Here is a 22,757-nt window from a genome sequence, read left to right as displayed (position 1 = left end):
CCTAGACCTATCCCATAACTGGAGGTGTATGTTTGTACCCATTTGTCCCCTATGCTGTGTTTGTCCTTTGGACATCCAAGGACAGAGTGAGGGTGAAGGGCAGGGGTGGGCCACCCATCCGGACCCCTGTGATGTCTTCCTGTTCGCATGTGCATGTGGGTGTTCACCTGCACGAATGAGTTATGTATGTTGCTTGCATGGAGAGAGAGTGTATTTTTTCATTGTTCTAAGATTCCTGTAGGTCTCACTGTCTTTTGGGGAAAGCAGCAGGGGCAGGGAGGGTCGTGGAGCTTTTGCTGCTGGTAGTTCCTGGGCATCTGAGGGCCACGGCTAATCTGTTGAGGCCATTCGGCAGGCAGAGTGTCCTTGGGGCTGTGGTCTCTGCAGGCTCCCAATGTCGCTGATAGGAGACACAGAGTTCATTTTTTAACTCCTTCTCAGAGCTGTGTCAGGAGACATGGCAGCTGCCACCCAGGTATCTCGTGACTGGGCATAACAGCCACCCTGCAGATCAGCTCCGAATCTGGCCGGGTTCTTGGCTAATGGGAAAAAGCCAGCAGCCCTTTCTGACCTTGCGTGTTACATGACACTTGTAACCCAGATGCGTGGCCTGGGAGGAGCCCAGGCTTTGCATAGGGAGTAGGTGCTCTTGGCCACAGATTGCAGCCTTCTCCTCCTTCCAGGACACTGAGGTTTAGGGGGACAGAGCCCCACATTGAGAAGTTCTCTCCTGGGCTTTTCAAGGGACATACTTGGCCAAGGGCTGGCCTGAGGTCTTAGGGTTGGCATAGCCCCGGCCCATTATCTCCTTCTGTCTCTGTCCTTTACAGGGTGTGCCATCCTGAGGCCCAATTTTCTTCTGTTCTCTTCTGAATCCATCCAAGTGCATGTTTTAAATGGACTGTGTGTGTGTGTGTGTGTGTGTGTGTGTGTGTGTCTGCGCACGCGCACGTTGGGTGGGGAGAGGAAGAGGGATGAGAGATTATTATAGAGAATGTCAGAGACAGTTGCAGAAGCCTGCATGTGTGTTATAAGCCATTGCAAAGTAAAGGGACCGCACCGAGAAGCTAAGGGCCTAGGGGTGGAAATGGTTCTCTCAAGGTTGGGGCCAAAGCCAGGACAAGGTTGCCATTTCCTGAATCTTTCCCTCTATCCTTTAAACTGCTGAAACGTGGAGAAATGCAGACAGGAAAGGGCAGTAGAGCCAAAGCGCTGGGCTTCAGGGTGGTTCCTCGGCACCATCTCTGGTCCCACAGCCTTCACATGCCTGGTGTGTCTGCCTTCCTGCCCACCTCTCACTCCCTGTGTCTCCCCTCTTCTTCCTGGCACAGTGCGGTCCCCCCCGGGTCTGGCCAAGACACCCCTGTCTGCTCTGGGCCTGAAACCCCACAACCCAGCAGACATCCTGTTGCACCCCACAGGAGGTGAGTTGGGAAGAGGGAAGATGGGGAGGGGGGTCAGGGGGAGGAGGACTCCTGTGGTTCTGGACAGAAACCCGGGCCTCAGAATCCGGTCAGCAGCCGGCTTTGTGCCCATGCTGACGTCAGGCCTGGGTGAGGACTCTCTGTAGGGTTGGCGGGTGACAGATTTCCTTGCAGCCTTCCTGCCTGTTGACTTGTGGAGTTGGCACAACTTCCATCCTCCTCTAGCTTGGGGCTTTGGAGGCCTGGTCTCAGTTTCCTTGGTGTTGTGGAGATCTCTGCTGGAAGCCACACATTCGAGGTGTTCAGGCCCTTGAGTACATGCACATGGGCGCACACACATGCACACATGGGTACACACACATGTACACACACACACTCACACACAGTCAGAGAAGCATGCCCCTGCTGCTCTGTGCCAGGGCCTCTGCTGGCAGCCCAGCTGGCTCTGCTCTGAGCATCCACGAGGCATGACAGGCATTCACCTGGCATCCACGAGGCATCACTTGGCATTCAGAGTGGTCTCTTGGTCTGCCTCTTCAGGCCCACAGAACCCTACCACAGAAACCCATGACTGGCAGTGGCCATCACTGGCTGCCATCTCCTCGACCCCCTTGCCCCCAGCCCAGGTCTTCTCCTGCCTTTCAAAGACCTGCCACCTCCGGGCTTCTGACTCTCTCCGGCCTGTGCTCATCCCCCATCCCCATTCCCGATGCTGGCTGCATCTTACCCTGCTGCTGAGGAGAGCACCCCAAGCTCTGAGGAAGGAAGGAGGATGGTTGCCCGGCCTCCCTGGGGTCAAACAGCCGGTCCTGTTGGCACGGTAGAGGGCAGGGCCCTGGGCCTGTCTGGCAGAAGGTGCTCCTCTGAGCAGACACCACCCCAGGTTCACACCTCTGACCTCCTCCTCCCATTTCCCAGCTCCTCTCCTTCCTATGGTGGAGGGAGACAGGGCTCCCTGGGCCCTTGGTGGCCATGTGAGGCCACTGAACTCAGAAAGCTGCTCCCTGGGCTCTGGTTTTAGGGCTGGGTGGGGGCTCCTGGGGTCAACTTTACTTTTTTCCTTAGTTACCAGAAGATGTATCCAGCCAGGTAGGTGGGCAGTGGCATGCATTTGTGACCCACGAAGCTACACAGCTGGGCACAGCCTCCCACTCAGAGTGTCAGCATGGCCAGGGACACTGAGCCACGGGGAGTCAGTAGAAGGGGGCTAGCGGCTGCCTCTCACCAGCCAGCACACTCCTGCTTGACACTCGGCCCACAGAGCCCTGGGCACGGGGGTTGTGAGGGGCTCAGGCTCCTGAGAGTCAGGAGCTCAACTATGCCCTGGAGCCTTGGGGTCCTGTGCAGGGAGGGCCTCGGCCTTCCCCTTGGAGCCCTTCTGTGGACAGCGCAAATTGGCCCTGGCCTCACCCCAGCTTTCCCACCTCCCTTTTCTCCACAGATTCTCTTTCTCAAGAAATAATCCCTGTTAATATCTTTCTCTCTTTTTCCTTTTTTGCTCTTCCTCATCTTCACCACCTGCCCTTCTTTCCTGCCTCTCCTTCCTCCCATCTCTCTTCTCATCTTCCCTCAGAGGAAGATGAGGGGAAGGTGGTGGTCAGGCTCTCAGAAGGTAAGTGGCATTTGCTGTGGCTTCCTGCTCTCTGGGTCTGGAAATGGCTTTTCATGCAGGGCTTGAAGAGGCTGGCTGGAGGCAGCTCTCTTTCTTCACTGGAACTCAGGTGACCAGGTACATGGCCTTCCTGTCCCTCAACGCTTGGTGATGAGATATCACCCTGGGCACCTCCTGAGTCCTGATGGGGGAGCTTGTAGCTGCCAGGCACAGGCGCAGTCAGTGTCTGGGGGCTCCTGCAATGTCACCTTGCTGACCCAAACGCTCCTCTTGCACCTTCCTCTCCCAGCACCATTTGCGCCAGCCTGCCTGGTGTGCAGCCGCTCACAGGGGTAGACAGGGAGGGACTCAGATCCCCTTTCCCAGGGTGTGCTCCACAGGCATTTCTCAGAGCAGAGATTCTCCACCTTGGCACCACTGACGGTTTGGCCTGAATGACTCCTTTTTTTTTTCTGAGATGGAGTTTCGCTCTTGTTGCCTAGGCTGGAGTGCATCGGCACAATCTTGGCTCACTGCAACCTCTGCCTCCCGGGTTCAAGCAATTCTCACACTTCAGCCCCCTGAGTAGCTGGGATTACAGGCATGCACCACCACGGCCAGCAATTTTTTTTAATTTTTAAAAAATTTTTAGTAGAGACAGGGTTTCACCATGTTGGCCAGGCTGGTCTTGAACTCTTGACCTCAGGTGATCCACCCACTTTGGCCTCCCAAAGTGCAGGGATTATAGGCGTGAGCCACTGTGCCCGGCCCTGAATGAGTCTTTGTTGTGGATGCTGCCCTGTGCACGGTGGGAGGATTAGCAGTGTCCCTGGATTCTACCTGCTAGATGCCAGTAGCTCTCACTCAGTCATGACAATCAAAAATGTCTCCAGCATTGCCAGTGTCCCCTGGGGGGATAATTCTCCTGGTTCAGAGACCCCATCTTAGAGCCATGATTTGCCCTCTGGAAGCCCTGCCTGGTTTCCTATCAACACTGAAAGTACCGGGTCTGTCTTTCGGGAATCTCAGACAACTTTGCGTATTTCAGGAAATCTATGGACTCACTATGTATACAATAACGCATTGGGATTCCCATGCAAGTAATTCTGAAAAGCAGTTTCAAGGAGCTGGCATGTCTATGGGTCCCAGATGAACCCCTGATTTAAATGAGCCCTGCAATGGCACCAGGGAAGCAGAGAGGGGGCGTAATCAGGTGGGAGGCCTTGGACTCACTAGGAGCAGAACTCGAGTGAGGACTCAAACCAGCAGGTGAAACAAAGTGGGTGCCAACCTGGGTGGGAGACCAGCATCTGGTTCTGGGCACTGGCATCCCCATCTCTACCAGGAAGATGGGGCAAGGTGGGTGCTGTGATCGCTTCCAGTTCTGACGGGTTAGGTGTTCTGACTTCCCACCTGGGCCCTGGGCCAGTTGGCTGGTTTTCTCAGGCCTATTTCCCACTTTCCTTTGTACACACCACCTCGATTTTCCACCCCCTAAGCGGGCATGGCCTGTGCCCCTCTAAATCTGCTGTCACCCAGCTAGGATGGTTGGAGTTTCCCAGAAGACTTTGCCCTCTCCTAACCAGCTGGGGTTTGGGCAACAGCATCAGGCTGCTTGGGGGGCTGCAGAACAGGGCAGCTTCCAGAGACAGAGTAGGTGGGCCACAGCATGCGTCCCTCTGCTGAGAACGGCCCCTCCTCGCTCCCCTGCAGCCTCATGCCTGGGGAAAGGGCTTTCTCCCAAGCTGGAGGCTGACCGCTGCTCCTGGCAGGGCAGGAGCTGGGAGAGAGAAACTAGAATTAGCTAGAGCTCAGAGCCAACGTTCCTGTGCTTCAGATGCCGGACCATGCAATAGGCTCTCAGCTCTCCTCGAAGCTGGTTGACTTAGACCCGTGGTATCCCAAACACTCTCCAGTGGACTATCCAGCAAGCTGGCAGGGCCTGGTGATTGTCTCTCACTTTGGGGTGACTTCAGGGGCGTGGGCCTCGATAGAACAGAACTATCTGCTAACTGCACCTCCTGAATGACTCTCATCTTACAGGGCCCCAAGTGCTCTGGCCAGAGCCACAGAGTTTGGAGGGGAAGGTGCTTAGGGGTTAACTCAGCCACACCCATTGTTGTCACAGATATGCAGCTGACATCAGCACCGTGGGTGGTGTTGGGGGATCTGCCCAAGGTCACAGTTAGGAGGTAATGTAGCCAGACTGGAGTTATTGGTCTCCTGTCTCTTCCTCAAGTGGCTGTTTCAAAGCTCTTCTCAGGCCTGCAGGCACCGTGCCCTGGGATTCCAGTGTGGGAGTTGGAATTGCTGCCCATGGTCTGGGGAGTGGAGTGGGGAAGGGGCAGGGAGCAAAGCTGTGGGCAGCCAGTTCCTTATTTCCTGACTCATGTGCCATAGCCCTGGTCAGACTAAAGCTCATTCTTTGCTGACCCTCTGAGGCTCCACTTGATTTCCCTGCTGATACTTTGATGGGAAATTCAGAAAAAAATGCCCGTGAGGCAAAAATGGCCAGAGGCAGGATTATTCAGCTGGGGGAGAAGAAGAATTTGAGGGATGTCTGCTATGTCCCGGGCACTGTGCGAAACACTTTACATTCATTCATTCTTTCATTCATTGCTTCATTTATTCTTAATATTGTGTGCACTGACTGTGTGCCAGGCTTTGGGAATATAAGGATGCATAAGGCAGCTGGTGAGGAGAGTGATGCCAACAGACATTTCAATATTAGGCAAAAGTGCTGAGCCGGGGTAGGAATAGGATGGCATGGGGGCTGGGAGGAGGGGGCATGTGGCCCAATCTAAAAGGTTTGGAATTCTAACTTTTGAGCTCCTAGATCTGGGACCTGGGGGTTTCCATATTCCCTTCTTCCTCTTTCACCCACATGTCTTGATCTAACTTAGAGTGGGTGTGCCCCTTCTCTCCAAGCAAAGAGCCTCTTTGGGGAGACAGAAAATACGCTTCAGGGTGTGGACGAGGAGCTGACAGTGCCAGACTGGAGGAGCCCAAGTCACCCTGTGCTGCAGCTGCTCTCCACCGCCAGCAGTCACTTGGCAGGGTTTGGGCTCCTGGAATGTTCTACATGAAGTACCCTCCCTGTCCCCACCTCTCCCGCCCTGCCCAACTCCCTGTAGCCTCTGATGATGCAGCTGCTCCAGGATTGGAGGAAAGGAGGAAAACAGCAGGAGAGGTGGTGCGAGTGAGGAGTGGAGGAAGGCAGGGATGGGCGGCTAGGAGCAGTGGTTCTGAACACCGGGCCTGGGATTGGCAAGAAAGAATTAGGAGGAACTTTCCTGTCTCTTCTCACCCGATCCTAGCCGGGCAGGTGGGTATCCTCATTCCCACTTTGCAGATGAGGAAACTGAGTCCCAGAAAGTCTCTAGTAAGTGCACGGGTGGTGGGTGAGGGGAGAGCTTGCAAGTAGAAGTATATTGTCCTGGGGTGGGAGAGAGAGAAAGAGCCAGGGAATAGACAGAAAAAGGAAGCATTTTCAATGTGGAAATCTGCATCTGAAAACTTGGGAAAACTGATGTTTAGCCCTGAAGATGGGTTTTAAACAGTTCTGGAGATGAACTCAGGAAATCAAATAACTTCTCAAAGGTCCTTCCTGCTCTGGGTTCATGAGGAGTAGAGATTGTATGAAAGGGCTTCGTTCATCTCCACCCCATGGTGTGGGACTGGAAGGGCAGGTAGGGGTGGCAGTCGGAGGGCAGACCAGCTGACCAAGGAAGAGGATGTGCTGGGAAGGAGAAAGGAGGTGGGGGCCCGGTGAGGGCAGGGCCAGGTGGGGCTGGGTCTGAGTGGCCTTGGCTAGGTTGGCCACCCAAGGCACAAGGGCTGTTTCCAACATTGTGGTGGGAATGGATGCAGCTGCTTCTCCCTGGGCGAGCCATCCTGTTCCCCAAGTTCAGACTCCCAGTGTCTTGAGAACTGCTCTGGTGTTCTGCAGTTTAGGAGCTGAAGGGGCCAATGGGACTGTTGCCTAAAGAACTTGGCCATCCTATCGAGCCATCTCAGGGTTCTAATACACTGTCCCATGGGCCCTCTATGCCATCTTACCCGCAGACTCCAGGCTGCAGCTCAGGTGCCTGTGTTTAGACTACAGGATGGAGTTGTGCGGCCCACTTTATCTCAGTTTTACAGTTGCTAGAAGGGGTACCTGTACTTCCTTAAAGGGGTGGGGCATAGGGCAATGGGAATTGCTTACCTAATGTGTGGGTCAAGGGCATGGTGGGAAACTGATAGTTCATTCCAATGGAATAACCTAGGACAGTTGATGGACTCTTAAAAGGTCTGGGCAGAGCAGTGAGGGATGGTAAAGCACCCCGAGTGCTCCCTATCAGGAGCAGGGAGCCATCATCCCAGGCTTTCAGGAACCAGGAGGGAGCTGGAGGGCAGGGCCGCTGACTGGAGTGTGGCTAGAGGGAGATGGGGAGGGGATGTAGCCACTGGCACCTTGCTCTTCTGTCTCCCTCCCTCATCCCCTGCCAGTCCCTCCTTACTAGCCAAAGGCCAAAGCTGTCCTGAGCCAGAGAGTAAGGGGGTCTGGATGACATAGTAACTAGAAGTCAGCCTCCAGAAACGCAGATCAGGGTAGAGAGCGGATCAGGAGCGATGTCAGTGGATTGGAGAAGAGCACAGACCTTCACAGTATCATTCATATAGGTTTCAACTTGAACTTTAGGGAGTGAGAAAAATGGATGTGGCTTCTGAGATCTTACTGTGTGTCTCTGGATGGGGCTGGAGGGTAAGTGTCGTGCTTCTGTGACTTTGTGGAGCACATGCAGATTGAGGGCCTGCTGTGTGCCAGGTGCTGTGTGAGGTCTCGGCACACAGATCAGCTAGGCAGGCTCTGGGAGCCCACGGGCAGCCAAAGAGTGGCTTTGTCTCCCTGGCTGGGAGAGAAGGGGTTCTGAGAGCCGTGGAGACCCGGGCGAAGCTATGCTGAGTGCCTGGAAGGGTCTGGGAAGAGTTTTCAGAGAGTGACCTAGGGTGGCAAGAGACGGGAGGGGACAGTGGACTCTGACCTTGGGTGTTATTTGCATGGCTGTGGGTGAGACTCCCTCTGATGATCTCTTCTCCCAAGCTGGATTACCAGTTGCTCGAGACTGAAGCACTCACTGAAACTATTGGCTCCCCGACTTGCAGAGGGTTGCATGTGCAGTAGGTAAGGGCAGGTCGGGGCCAGACTGCCTGGGTTCCTCGGCCGACTCTGCCCCTTGCCAGCTGTGACCTGGGCAAGGTACTTACACCCCCTGAATCCTACTTTTCCTGTATAACTGTTTGCTCTTTTTATCATTAGGAATAACCCTGTGGAGTTGGCTCTTCTCTGGCTGATGGGCTGGAGTGCTGAATAGAGCCAGCTCTGGGTGTCCTGTGAGCCTATGGGCCCTGTCTAGGTCATCCAGAGCCAGCTTGTGAGTCTGGAGATTCTGGTGCTAGTGTTCACTGCCACTAATTATCCATATGTCCTGGGCACATGGCTCCACCTCTCTGGGCTGAGGAGACAGGTTAGATCAGGGGTCAGCACACCGTGGCAGCTGGTCAGATCCCGCCCACTGACTATTTTGGTAAAAAAAAGTTTGATTGCGACCCAGCCATGCCCATTCACTGTCCTATTGTCTATGTAAGCTCTCACACCACAAGAGCAGAGTTGTGTAGTTGCAACAGTGACAGCCTGACCCACCAGCCTAAGATGTTTACTACTAAGTCTTTACAAAAAAGTGTACTGGGCCTGCTCAGGGGATCTCTGCATTGTCTCGTAGTTCCAGCAGAGCCTCATGCTTGGGTGGCACAGAATCCATGCCTTTGGTGTGAATTGGCCTGGGCTTTCTGTGAGGGGAGTGGGTGGCCTGGGCTGGTTGAGGGAGGCTTTCGAGGAGGTCTTGCTGGCACTGCCTACATGGATTCCAGCTTTGGGTGCTGAGGTGCCTGGATCTACATCACCCTGTGCCTGGTACCTAGAATAGACCACCCGTGCCTGTCTCTTTGCAGACAAACTACCCCAGCCTTGTCCACTGTCATTGCTGTCGGGTGGAGGGGGCTCTGTGTGGGGACAAAAGGCAGATGGGTAGGCTGTGGCTGGAGCTGTGTGCAGACTCCATTGCAGCCTCTGGGATCTGCTCTGTAAAGGCTCCTGTGCTGAGGGACCATTCTTTTCCGGTGTCCAGAGAGGCCGCTGGCCTGGGTGTAGGATGTCAGACCTGGGGGCCACCCCAGAAGCCACTCCGTGGAGGCTGTGCCCCTAGGCAGCAAGGCTGGAAACGCCCCGCTAGCACCCTGGTGACGAGGCTCCTTCCAAATTAAGGTTTTCTTTGGGCTAAGGGGAGGAAGGTTGCATTTCAGCCAGCTGGACCACAGGCCTGTCACCCATGAGGGACCTGGAGGAGGGGGCTCTTCTCCAACTCTTACCATCACTGTCTTGGCCAGCGGGGGCTGCAGGGGCCTGGCCTCCTGAGGGCTGCACAGACTCTGGTTCTTCAGTTTCTCAGGCTGATTTCAGTGGATGACTTAGTTTGGGCAGTATGGCTCTGTACTCAGGCCAGGTTCCTCCTGGGTAAGACAGGGACAGGGCGGGGTGTGGAGGTGGTAGGAATGACATCCCTCCCCGACCATGGCCTGGGGTAAATAAAAGTGTTCTGCTGCTTCTTCCTTTTTCAAATGGAATTCGTTTAGGAGCTAGCCTCAGAGGCCCTAGAGGAGTCGGGCAGGTGCTGGTCTGGGAGTCGGGCCATCTGGGACCTAGTCATTTCCCTTGCCAGGCCTCAGTATCCTCATCTGTAAAGTGGCCTTTTCTAGCATGTGTCCCCCACCCCCTCCTCTTAGGCCGTTTTGAACACCAGGTAGGGCCGTGTATAATGAGGTCCTCTGTAAACTGCTTGGTGCTACAGGAATGCCCGAGGTGGGCGATGGAATGTTGAGTTCCGCCTGGGAATGGGGTTCCCTGACGCTAGTCTCTAGAGGAATGCTGAGTGTGTCAGGCGGAGAGGCCTGGGTGTGTCTCGGCATGGAAGGGACTGGCGAGTCCACAGCAGCCCCACAGGGCAAGTCTCACCAATGCAGGCCTGTTGCTAGGTGGCTAAGGCTGTTTCTGGATTCTGGGTAGGGGGTGGAGCTCACATGAACTCTGGCACTGTCCTGGGATACAGGCAAGGCGGGGATGGACCTCTGGGCCCGCTGTAGGGCCTCAGACTCTAGTGGCACCAGGAGAACCTGGAAGGGCCTTCAATGAGCAAGATCATTGAAGAAAGAGAGCAGCCAAAGAGGGTGCCAGCTGTGGACAGACTCTTAGTTCTTGGAGGGAAGAGTCTCTGATGACCATATTCTGAGGCGGAGCCTGGGATCCATTTCAGAGCCCCCTCCTCTGAGCAAGGCCCTGGTGAAAGGTCACTGCAGGGCAGGGTGGGTCTGGGCAGGCAGGAGCCTTTCCTGTCCTTTGGGGGCTATTCCTATGTTCCCAGGCAGGAGTCCGGGAGGCTGTGTTCCAGGGGAGGTTGGGTGGGCCCTGCACTGCACCCCTGTGGATCTGTGCTCAGAGTCTCTTTCCCCTTGCCCCTTCCAGAGCCCCGGAGCTATGTGGAGTCTGTGGCACGGACAGCTGTGGCTGGGCCCCGAGCTCAGGACTCTGAGCCCAAGAGCTTTAGCGCTCCAGCCGCCCAGGCCTATGGCCACGAGATACCCCTGAGGAACGGGACCCTGGGTGGATCCTTTGTCTCCCCCAGCCCCCTCTCCACCAGCAGCCCCATCCTTAGTGCTGACAGGTAAGCTGGGAAGGGGCAGTGGGTGGGGGATGAGAATCCAGGCCTGGGACTGGGACGGGATGGGTGAGGCCTCCTGGATCTGTTGCCTGTGGCATGGACAGGCAGAAATCATACCCGGATGGTGGCACCTTGCAAACCACTTCATCAAGGTGCATTGAGGGCACGTGTCCTGCGTGCTGAATCCTGTGGGGAGCCCAGTGACCTATAATTGCCAGGCCTCATTCAATTCCACCCATCCAAAACTGTGCGGGAAGGAGTGAGGCTTACCACGGTGAATGCGGCAAAGTCCTTCTCCAAGTTGAAAATCTACCAACAGTAATGACTTATATCGTGGGCTCATCCTAGGTACCAGGCACTTTTGCTATGTGCTTTATGCAGTTATTTAATCCTCACAGCAATCCTAGGAGGTGAGCACTGTTATTGTTCCTACTTTTCAGACGAGGAAACTGAGGCATAAAGGTGCAGTAGCTTGCTCAAGGTCCCGCAGCTAAGCAGTGGCATAAATCGGATTCAGGTGGAAGCGTGTGGTTCCAGAGCCCACATCTCTGTCCTCTGCCCCAGACCTGCGTCATGGCGCCCTCCCTGCACACGATGAGAGTCAAATGGGCCCAAAGCCCACACATGAGTAAAGGGCTTGGAGCTCAGAACAAGGGGCCATTATTTCTGGCTAGGGATGCAGGGAGGATTTCTGAGGGCTGAAGGCATTTGTGGAGGGTCCAGAGGAACTAGCGGGATGTTGAAAGATGAAGAAAGAGAGAGAGGGCATTCCAGAAGGACAGCCCAGCAGGGACAGAGGACTGGGCTGTGGCCACGTTGGGAGTGTGATGCTGAGGGCATGTGGCCTGCCATTAGGGGGTGCCTCGGTGGATGGACGACTGGCGTTCATATTTCTGATTGCATCATGCAGAGATGAAAGCCCAGAGTTGGGTGGACAGTCCCTGCTGACAGACTCAGTGGAGGGGTGCGGCAAGGAGCTGCTTGACTGGGGCAGTGGGGGTGAAGGTGGAGGGGACACAGAGATGGGATGACAACATAAGAAAGGAGGGTTGCGATCAGCTCAGGCGAGGCATCGAGTGCCAGGCAAAGGAGGAGGATCCAGGAGGTGTCGCCCCCCAGGAGGGGAGACTCTGCCCTGACCATCCCTTCTTCACTGTGCCCACTGCCCTCCCTAGCCTGGGATGTCACAGGGCCTGCAAATTCCCCTGCCAGGCCCAGTGGGTCCAGTTTGCTGCACTGTCTACATTGGCTCAATGCTGAGCCTCCCCTGCAAGCGGGGGTACCATGGGAAGACTAGGGGAGCAGATGAGCGGAGGCAGCTGTCTTCTGGATTCTAAGCCAAGCATTCCCCCTCCCCAGCCTCTTAACAGGCAGCAGGCTGCGTTGCTCAGGAGGCCTGACTCCAGCAGAGGGTTGCATTTCCTGTTTTAAAGGAAAGGGGATTTTCCTAAGTTGCCCCAGCCACCACCGTTGTTGGTGCTCAGTGAGCCCTGGCATTAGCAAGCTGTTCATTGTTTCTCACTCAAATCCCTCCTGCTGAAGTGTTGGCCCTTTCCAGGAAGCTAGCCTTTCTCCCCTAGGATTAACCTTCCAGAACTCCATTTTAGTGTCTCCTTCTCTCGCCCTGCTTAGCCTGGCTCTGTCTCGCACTCCTCCGAATCCAGTTTATTCTAGATTATACCAGGTGGTGACCTTCTGCTCTGGCGCCTTCTGGGATGCAAAGTAGACTTTGCCCTAGCCTGGCCTCTGACCGTCTCCTTACCCTTGGCTCTTGCCTGGCCCAAGAGCACACTCCCGACCAAAACCTCACATCACCCCGTGAACCTGAGCTTATCCAACCTGGCCCAGGGAGGGCCAGCCCACCACAAGATCCTTCCGGCCTGCAGCTCCAGGTTTTGGCCCATTGGCTAAGTAAGGACCCCTCCCCATGGGGAGTTCCCGGTGCACAGCCTACCTGCTACCTCCCCACAGCTACTAGTTTATGCAAAGCCCCCGTCCACCTTTGTTTCTCTCGCCATAGATGGATAGAAATTTGGGTCTAGAAGGAGTCAGGGTCAGCTAATCCAGCCCTGTCATGTTCCACATGGAAAAACTTCAACAAACAAAAAACTCACTGGCCATCACATTGTGCTGCTGTGCTCTCATATGTCACTCCATGCGGACCTAGACTTAACTGTACAAGGGAACTTTTGATTGTGGCAATTACCCCAGGTATAGTCTCCTCTGAACTGAATTGTCTCAGAGTCGGAATTGGTAGTGACCTCTGAGCTCATCTCATCTAACCTCCCAATGCAGGAAATTCCTTCTACAACATTCAGGCCAGTAAGTCTGTCAGCCTCTGCTTAAATGCTCCTAATGACAGGAGCCTCATTACCATACAAGACAGCTTTCTCCATTGGTGGCCACATTCCCAGTGGCTGGAGAGCAGACCTTATAATGACCTGAAATCCCCTGATGTGAAGCCTTCCCCTATGATTCCTTGTCTTTGCTTTTTTGGAGCCATCCAGGAGTGAAAGCCCCAGTCTAGCACTCTCAGTCAATGTTTGAGGATGATGACATCACACTTGAGGAAACTGAGTCAAGGCAGGGCTACCCCCAGTGGGAACAGGAGCCAGGAAACTCCACTGGGAATCTGTGTGATGCTGGAGGCTCTATCATGACAGCCACCTCCAGTTTCGATAGGAGAGGGCTCTTCACTTTGACGTGGCTCAGGAGTGAGCATGGTGCAGTGGGGAAGACGTGGGCTTGGAAATCAGACACAGCTAAGTTGAAACCCTGGTCTTTTATAAGCAGTGTGGTCCTAAGCCTACTGCTTAACCTCCCTGAGCCTCAGTTTCTTCCCCTGATGGTTCTGTAAGGTAACGTATAAAACTCTGACGTTCTGCCGCACTGCCCGTGGGCCCATTCTTCCTGTTGTTTGTGGTTGGAGGGGAGGGCAGAGAGCACGCTGTAAATCCACCCTTCATTCAGTTCTGTCCGCTGACATCGCAACCCTCCATCTCTCTGCAGCACTTCAGTGGGGAGTTTCCCATCCGGAGAGAGCAGTGACCAGGGTCCCCGGACGCCCACCCAGCCTTTGTTGGAGTCTGGCTTCCGCTCCGGCAGCCTGGGACAGCCCAGCCCGTCTGCCCAGAGAAACTACCAGAGCTCTTCTCCTCTCCCGACTGTGGGCAGTAGCTACAGCAGCCCCGACTACTCACTTCAGCAATTCAGCTCGTCTCCAGAAAGCCAGGCCCGAGCTCAGTTCAGTGTGGCTGGCGTCCACACCGTGCCTGGGAGCCCTCAGGCGCGTCACAGAACAGTGGGCACCAACACTCCCCCTAGCCCTGGCTTCGGCCGGCGGGCCATCAACCCCAGCATGGCTGCCCCCAGCAGTCCCAGTTTAAGCCATCGCCAGGTGATGGGTCCACCAGGCACTGGCTTCCATGGTAGCACGGTCTCCAGCCCCCAGAGCAGTGCAGCGACCACCCCGGGGAGCCCCAGCCTGGGTCGGCACCCAACAGGGGCCTACCAGGTTTCTGGCCTCCACAACAATGTGGCCACCACCCCCGGAAGTCCCAGCCTGGGCCGGCACCCTGGGACTCACCAAGGCAACCTGGCCTCCGGTCTCCATGGCAATGCAGTACCCAGCCCTGGAAGCCCCAGCCTGGGCCGTCACCTGGGAGGGTCTGGATCTGTGGTTCCTGGCAGCCCCTGCTTGGACCGGCATGTGGCCTATGGTGGCTACTCTACCCCCGAGGATCGGAGACCCACAGTGTCCCGGCAGAGCAGTGCCTCTGGCTACCAGGCTCCTTCCACGCCCTCCTTCCCTGTCTCCCCTGCCTACTACCCTGGCCTGAGCAGCCCTGCCACCTCCCCGTCGCCGGACTCAGCAGCCTTCCGGCAAGGGAGCCCAACACCGGCCTTGCCAGAGAAGCGAAGGATGTCGGTGGGAGACCGGGCAGGCAGCCTCCCCAACTATGCCACCATCAACGGGAAGGTGTCTTCGCCTGTCGCCAGCGGCATGTCCAGTCCCAGCGGGGGCAGCACTGTCTCCTTCTCCCACACTCTGCCCGACTTCTCCAAGTACTCCATGCCAGGTGAGCCTCTCCACTTCCATCTTCACCTCTCCTGCTGATGAAGTATGTACAAGAGTGAAATATCTGTCCCAGTGAATGTTCTGACATTCCCTTGGCAGGCGAGCCTGGGTGAATCACTGATTTCTGGGACTTAGTTTATCTGTATAAGGAGAGTTGGAGGTGTCCTCCCCATAAGTGTGCTGTGGTTGTGGATGCTGAGATGAGGATGTAGATACAGATGAGGATGATAAAAAGAATAATGATGAATAGTATTACGGTTATGATTATCATCATCCTCATAGCCATTACCACTTGCTGGGCACATGCTGTGTGCCAGGCTCTGAGCTAAGTACTGTCTCATTTAAGCTTCTTGGCCACTTGGTCAAGTAGGTATTAATATTATTAACCCCAGTTTACAAACTGAGGCTTAGAGGCTCTGTCACTTGTCTAGTATCATACAGTCAAGAAATGGCAGAGCCAGGCTTCCAATCCAGGCCACGCCACCCCAAAACTAATGGTCTTCAAGCATCATTGGAGTTATCTTTATCATGTGTCCGTATCTTGGGGGGTCATCATTATTTAGCATGACCTTGAAAACCTGCCTTCCAAACCTGGATCTCCACACCTTTGCCACCCCCGCAGTGGCCACATCACTCCTCATAGACCCAACTTCATCAAAGCCCATGCAGGTTTGTGCAGTGAATTCTTCACCCATCGCCAGAACTTGCCACCTTTGCCTCTACTTAGATAGTTCATTGTCTAAACACAAAGGCCAGCCTCTAACTTGACTGTGTGCACCGTGGCCCTGAATGTTTGAGGCAGATTTAGAATGTTTTGGGCCGCCTCAGATGGGCCCCAGCTGCCTAGATTCTCCTGGTATCACTCTCAGGTCCTGCCCTGAGCCTGCCAAGCCAGGACACCTAGAATGACCCTGCACCCCCTGTTTCCTGCCGCCCCCCGGGAACATCTGGTTCCCAGCCCCTCTCCTTGAAGGATGCAAAACGTCTAGTAGCTGGGACACTTCCTGTTTCCCACCATCTTCCCTGCTTAAAATAGCCTTTGGAGTCAACACAGGAAGGCATGTGGGACTGCAGCCGCCTCTGACAGCTCATTAAACAGGCCATGGCAGCAGTGGGGCCTGGGGCTTCGGACGGAGAAAGGCAGCCTGAAGCAGTTGCACGGCCCAGCTGCCTAACCCAGAGACCTTCTTCAGCACACAGCTGCCAGAAAAGGGAGCTGACCTCTCCCCTCACGATCGCCGGAAGACAGATCCCAGAAGCATAAGGGAGTGTAAATCATAGGTTGAAACTGACTAAGCACTGGAGACACAACTTGTGTCTCCTGATCTGCTCTCTTAACTTTACAGTGTCTTTCATGCCAGCTTCGGTCTCTGAAGACAGGAGAGGAAAAATGTGGAATCCTTATCTCTTTCTATTTCCCCTCCCTTTTTTTTGGTTTTCTTTGGTGCCAAAAGCTGAAGGAAGAGGTTGAGAGTGAGGGCCACACATCCTGATGCTTAGACAGGAAGATACAGTTTAGCTGGTCCTAAACTGGCTGCTAGGGCCTCTTACCAAGGCCACCATCTGTGTGACTTGGGCAAGTCACTTCTCGTCTCTGAATTTCTCCTTATATGTAAAATTAGGCAGTTGGACTCTGTCCTGTCTGAGCTCCCTCCAGAATCTCATGTTCTACGACAAATTTGCAAGGTCTGCAAAGAGTCTGGGCATGGGTGTGTGTGGGGGTGTTGTCTGCCTGAGAAGCGGGGTGCCCGACATGCAGTAGATGGCCTCTAGATTCTAGGCCAGCTATCACCTGTTTAATCCAAAGAGAAGTGAGTTTTTTTTGTACTTTGTGATGCAGAACATAGGCTTTCCCTGTGGAAAGTGAGGAGGGGCCTGGGGGAACAGGGGGCAGAAATGGATCTTTCTGCCCTCATCTTCATGGTGGGTGTGCTGAAGTTGAGAAACTGAGCCTGTGGAGGAAGGTTCTAGAAGCAAGCGTTTTAGCCCGTGGGAGAAAAGCCGCAGGAAGGGTTTAGTCACAGTCTTCTAGGGAAAGGGGGACATGGGGTGGAGGAAGGCTTTCGGTGGGCTCTGCGAGAATGCAGTGCCAGGCCCTCCACCAGGAGGTGGCTCAGCCACCCAGAGGGCGTGCAGGGGATAGGGGATGGATGAGGAGGCCGAAGGTCCCTTCCACTGTGCGTTCGAGGACATCAGCTTTTGATGTCAGTTTCCTGGGGCTGCCATAACAAAGGACCATGTGCTTAGTGGCTTAAAAATGACAGAAATGTGTTCTCTCACAGTTCTGGAGGCTAGAAGTCCAAAATCAAGGTGTTGGCAATGTTAGGTCCTTCCTGATGTTCTGGGGGAGAATCTGTCCCAGACCTCTCTCCCAGTTTCTTGTGGCCTCCAGCATCCTTGGTGTCCCTTGGCATGTAGATGCATCACCTCAGTATCTGCCTGCACCTTCCATGGTGCTCTCCCCTGTGTGTATCTCTGTCTACTCTCCTTGTAAGGACACCAGGCCTACAGGCATACTGGATTAAGGCTCACCCTAATCCTGCGTGACCTCATCTTAATTTGTCTACATCTGCAAAGACCCTATATCCAAATAAGGTCAAATTCACAAGCACTGGGGTCAAGACTTTGATGTATGTTTTGGGCGAACACAATTTAACCCATAACACTTTCTTCCCTTCTCCTGCTTTAGACAACAGCCCGGAGACACGGGCTAAAGTGAAGTTTGTCCAGGACACTTCTAAGTATTGGTACAAGCCTGAGATCTCCAGGGAGCAGGGTGAGTGCTGGGCTCTGTGGTCCATCAGAGGTCATAGCTGGCTGAGGCCTCCTGTGTCTTCCCTGGGCAAGGAACAGAGGCAAATTCAGTCCTCTTTGTAGCAGGGGGTCATCACAGAGGGGGCTGGGGTTGAAGTTAGACAGTAGGAGGCACTTCCCGCAGTGAAGTGTGGGAACACAGAAGCAGTGGTTGTAGACACTTCTTGGAAGGGTTCTTAAAAACAGCAAAGCCTTGGTTTTCCTGGGCAAAGTAAAAGGTCTGCCAAGATAACATGAAACCGTAGCTCTCTGTCTGCCTGATGTGGGAGGTTTTTGCATTTTACAGAGAGAGAGAACAAAGTTGGGAATGTGGGAATGATTCTCAGGGGAAGCCTGTCTGGGTGTGGGACAGGGGTCAGCAACGGCAACCCGTGGGTCAAATCTGGATGCTGCCTGCTTTTGTAAATGAAGTTTTATTGGGGCACACCCACACCTGCTGGCTTGCATCCTCTCTGTGCTGGTGTCCTGCTGCAGTGGCAGAGTGGAGTAGTTGTAGCAGAGGCTGCATGGCCTGCAAAGCGTGAAATATTTACTCTCTGACCATTTATAGAGGAAGTTTGCCAGCTGGGTGTGGTGGCGCACACCTGTCATCCCAGCATTTCAGGAGGCCAAGGCAGGGGGATCACTTGGGGCCAGGAGTTCAAGACCAGCCAGGGCAACATAGTGAGATCCTGAATCTACAAAAAAAAAAAAAAAGAAAGAAAATTAGCCAGGCAAAATGGCACATGCTGAACAGTGGCCTGTGGTCCCAGCTACTGGAGAGGCTGAGGTGGGAGGATCCCTTGAGCCCAGGAGGTCGAGGCTGCAGTGAGCCATGATTGTGCCTGCATGCCAGGCTGAGTGACAGTGAGGCCCGGTCTTACAAAAACAAAAAACCCAACAGAATAAGGTTGCCAACTGGAGTACAGGAAGACCCTTAGGACTAGTTAAATTCTAACTTCAAAGAACGTTGTCTCACCTAAGAAAGAACAAAGGTCGGTAGGCTCAGTGAGACTTAAGTAAAACTAATGCCACCAATGTCTTGCTTCCTCTCCTCTCCTTGTCCCTTCCCCATGCAGCCATCGCACTCCTCAAGGACCAGGAGCCCGGGGCCTTCATCATCCGTGACAGTCACTCCTTCCGAGGCGCCTACGGGCTGGCCATGAAGGTGTCTTCGCCACCTCCAACCATCATGCAGCAGAATAAAAAAGGTAACCTCATCTCCCAGAACGGGGCTCAGGACAAGGTGAGCTTTACAGTTGCTAAACCTGGAGGTGCTGGAGGGACCCAGGGTGCTGCACAGGACCCTAACTCCCATCAGACTCTTCGGAAGCGGGTGTCTTGGGCTTGGCAATGGTTGGGGTCAAAGATGAGGAAAGCAGGAGATTGGGTGCCTGCCATGTGTTTCCTGCGGGGTGGGAGAGCAGCAGAGGGCGCTGCAGTCCGTGGGGCTCCAGTCACATTCTCTCTTCGGCCATTTCTCCCATCTTGGCCCTGCATACTGCAGAAGTTTTGAAGCAGTCTTGGGAGGTGGTGGGAGGAAGCCATGGGAAGGGACTGAGCCTCATGTCTTTCTCTTTGTCCCAGGAGACATGACCCATGAGCTGGTCAGGCATTTTCTGATAGAGACCGGCCCCAGAGGAGTCAAGCTCAAGGGTTGCCCCAATGAGCCAAACTTCGGTGAGCTGTCCCTGCTGCCCCCGTCTCTACAGTCTGGCCTGAGTCTTGGCCCTGTCCTGGGTTCCTCCAAGTTCTTTCTGACAGGCTCTGCCAGCCACCCTTGTCGTGAAATCAGCGGAGAAAATGAATGGAGGCTTGTCTCCCTCTGCAGTGCGGCTCCTAATTCTGCCAAACTGCATTCTGTATTTGTCCTGCCCAGCTGGGACTTATTCTCATTATAACTGGAGTAACAATAGTAAAATCAGCTGCCTTAATTGACCACCTACCGTGTGAATGTCACTGTCCCAGCACCTTCTATCACGTCTGGCCTCACAACTATCCTGTTTGATAGGGGTCATCCTCCCTAATAGGGAGGAATTGACACATGAAAAAATGAGAGTCATCAAAGTTACACTTACCTGAGAACCAACAGGTGACATGTGACTGAGTTGGGATTGGATCCCACAATTCTCTGATCCTTCTGCCCTGTTCTCAGAGGAGCCCCAGTAAGTGGGGCGAGTTAGGAGCAATGTTAGGAGGAACTTTCTGCAAAGGAAAGTTGTTAGGTAACTTTATGACTGCTGGAGTGAACCTTGGGAATCTTCTCTTTTGGATCTTGTTAAAAAGAGGGTGTGAATTTTCAGCTTTGTTGGTGGGTTGAGGTAGAAGTAACAAAGAAGTGGAAGATCGTGTGTATCGGGATGAGGGTGGAGGTGGAGGTTTCCCCTCTGACTTCCAGTATCGCTGCCCCTGACATGCTGTCTGCTTCCCTGCAGGATCGCTGTCTGCCCTGGTCTACCAGCACTCTATCATTCCATTGGCCCTGCCTTGCAAGCTGGTCATTCCAAATCGAGGTAGGGACGTGAGACTCCTGGCTCACCACCCACACCCTTGAGCTGGCCCCCGTCATGTCTTGATCCTGCCAGCCACTCTGGACATGGGCCAGGGCTGGAGGACACACATCATTTTACCAATCTGGAGAAACTCAAAATTACTCTCCTTTTTTTCCTATTAAAAAAGAAGAAAAAATTTATGAAAAAGCTTGACTCCAGGAACATACATAAATGGACTTGCCAGATTGTTCAGGAAAACCCTCCGTGTGAAGAAATTCATATGGAATCTTCAGACCACGTGTCATCCCAGGGATGACAGGAGACAGGAGAAGTAGGGGACAGGAGACATGTCCTGGAGGATGAGATGGGCATCTGGGGAAGAGAGCGGGGAGGCAGACTGAGGTGTTGGGGGTTGGTCTGGATGGAGACGAGAAAGCAGCCTCAGGAAAGGGAAGGCAGTGCCTCGATGTCGCTGGATTTTCTAATCTGTGTGCTGGGAGGGTGTTCCCTGACTGAGGGGACGCTGAGCTGTTAGGGAAGAGCAAGTCTTCTTTTGATTGTGGGAAGTTGGAATGGACTCCAAGAGCATGAGGACATGCAGGATGAGAATCTGAGTGAGACGGCAGGGCTGGAGAGGGGGTGTTTAGCTTCTCTCATGGAGGCGCATCAGCCCTGGAGCATGGCAGGTGGGCACCTGGAACTCCTCCCAGCACAGGCCTCTATTGCCCAGCCCTCGGAGACACAGGGCTCACCTGAGGGTCATTGGCCTCACCCCCAGTGCAAGGTCTCAGAACTGGGAGCTGGGCTGCCTTCTCCCCACTCTCTCTGTTCAACAATAGGACCTTCAGAAGCACTCCTAGGCTGTGGCCCTAGGATCTTTTCTAGTCTGTCTTGGAGCTCCTGGGGCTATGCCCACACATAACACCTCCAGTATTTTTGGACAATTTCTATTTATCCAGTTCAGTTCATTGAACTATTAATGGTAATGGACCAACATTATTAGCTTATAAGTTCAAATACAACTTAAATAGCACTATTAACCAATGACACAATTCAGACACGAATTGAATTATATTCCTATGGAATTTACCATAGTAGTTCAGCAATTAAAAAACTGTTTAATATTTAGATTGTATAAACCTGTCGTTTTCGAAGTATGGGCCTAGACCGACAGCATCAGCATCTCCTGGGGACTTGTTAAAAATGCAAATATTGGCTGGGCATGGTGGCTCATGCCTATAACTTCAGAACTTTGGGAGGCTGAGGTGGAAGGATTGCTTGAAGTGAGGCATTCAAGACCAGCCTGGACAAGATCAGAAGACCCCATTTTTACAGGAGAGTAAAAAAATTAGCCAGGCATGGTGGCTCATGCCTGTAGTCCCAGCTACTCTGGTGGCTAATGTGGGAGAATCCACTAAAGACTGGGAGTTTGAGGCTGCAGTGAGCTGTGATCACACCACTGCACTCCAGCCTGGGTGACAGAGCAGGATTTTGTTTCAAAAAAAAAAATTATCTACCATGTACAATGTGATGTTTTGATAAATGCATACATTGTGGGTTAAATCAAGCTAATATGTCTATCACTCAATTCTTATTAACATTGGAATTAGAGTTATGCTGGATCAATGGTTTAATGAATTACGGAAATTAGAGGATTTATTGACCTACACAAAGATATATCAATGCAAAACAATAACAGCAATGCCAATTTCACTTGAAGGCTTGCTTTATGTTAAGCACTGGCTAAATTGTACATGGAATCTCTCAAAAACCAAGTGACATGGGTGCCATGATCATCGTCTTTGTTTTATAGATACTTAGTAAGTGCTGGGGTGAGGGTTTGAGCCTAGTTCTGCTGGACTCCAGAGCTCACAACCAGTGTGCTGGGTGCTTAGAGCAATCATCAAACATTCAGAATGAGCCTAACTCAGGGCTGACTGCCATGTTCTGGTATGAAAAGCAATGTCCCTTGTGCCAAAGAGTTGCAGAGCTCAACTTCAGCCCAGCCAAACTTGTGCTTCTTTCCAGCTCTAGGGTTTTAATTCCTACTGAATTTTTGTCTCAGACCCCACAGATGAATCGAAAGATAGCTCCGGCCCTGCCAATTCAACAGCAGACCTGCTGAAACAAGGGGCAGGTGAGTGGTCACCTGAAACTACCCATGCCCAGGCCTTCCTTTCTGCCTTCCTGCCCTGATCCCTCCTGCAGATGCAGGCTGGAGGTCTCTCCAGGCCCAAATATCTCCGGGAAGATCACATTTCTATGTGCAGATGCCTTGGCTCAAGGCTAGCCTGAAATTTATCTGCTACCTTCTCCCTGAAGAATGGATCTGGGTTAATGTCCTCACCCACCCCGGCTCCCATGACTCCCCCTTGGGTTGGTTTCTTCCAGCCTGCAATGTGCTCTTCGTCAACTCTGTGGACATGGAGTCACTCACTGGGCCACAGGCCATTTCCAAAGCCACATCTGAGACATTGGCTGCAGACCCCACGCCAGCTGCCACCATCGTTCACTTCAAAGTCTCTGCCCAGGGAATCACTCTGACTGACAACCAGAGAAAGTAAGACTCCTGTGCCTGCTCCTGGGTGGGGTTCTCCTTCCTGTGACCCATCTGTTCATCCA

The 22,757-nt window shown here is 53.6% G+C and overlaps 1 protein-coding gene across 36 annotated transcripts in view; it reads left to right on the top strand.

Annotated features, from left to right (window-relative positions):
* The window catches only part of TNS1 (tensin 1), a 213,511-nt gene that overhangs the window by 179,048 nt on the left and 11,706 nt on the right, over window positions 1-22,757 (top strand). For 11 of the 36 annotated variants that reach the window (XM_077957538.1, XM_015110937.3, XM_015110951.3 and 8 more), the window contains 11 exons: window positions 1,332-1,424; window positions 2,490-2,513; window positions 2,998-3,036; window positions 10,577-10,775; window positions 13,782-14,851; window positions 17,540-17,626; window positions 18,723-18,854; window positions 19,231-19,323; window positions 20,079-20,156; window positions 22,201-22,272; window positions 22,527-22,695. In XM_077957538.1, the coding sequence (XP_077813664.1) occupies window positions 1,332-1,424; window positions 2,490-2,513; window positions 2,998-3,036; window positions 10,577-10,775; window positions 13,782-14,851; window positions 17,540-17,626; window positions 18,723-18,854; window positions 19,231-19,323; window positions 20,079-20,156; window positions 22,201-22,272; window positions 22,527-22,695 (2,056 nt within the window). The remainder of the gene's footprint in view (window positions 1-1,331; window positions 1,425-2,489; window positions 2,514-2,997; window positions 3,037-10,576; window positions 10,776-13,781; window positions 14,852-17,539; window positions 17,627-18,722; window positions 18,855-19,230; window positions 19,324-20,078; window positions 20,157-22,200; window positions 22,273-22,526; window positions 22,696-22,757) is intronic. The other 25 variants (XM_028831100.2, XM_077957540.1, XM_015110953.3 and 22 more) reach the window with 7 other exon arrangements.

The sequence above is a fragment of the Macaca mulatta genome, chromosome 12 (genome assembly GCF_049350105.2).
Source record: "Macaca mulatta isolate MMU2019108-1 chromosome 12, T2T-MMU8v2.0, whole genome shotgun sequence".
Classification (NCBI taxonomy): Eukaryota; Metazoa; Chordata; class Mammalia; order Primates; family Cercopithecidae; genus Macaca; species Macaca mulatta.
This window is presented reverse-complemented; position numbering and strand designations above follow the sequence as displayed.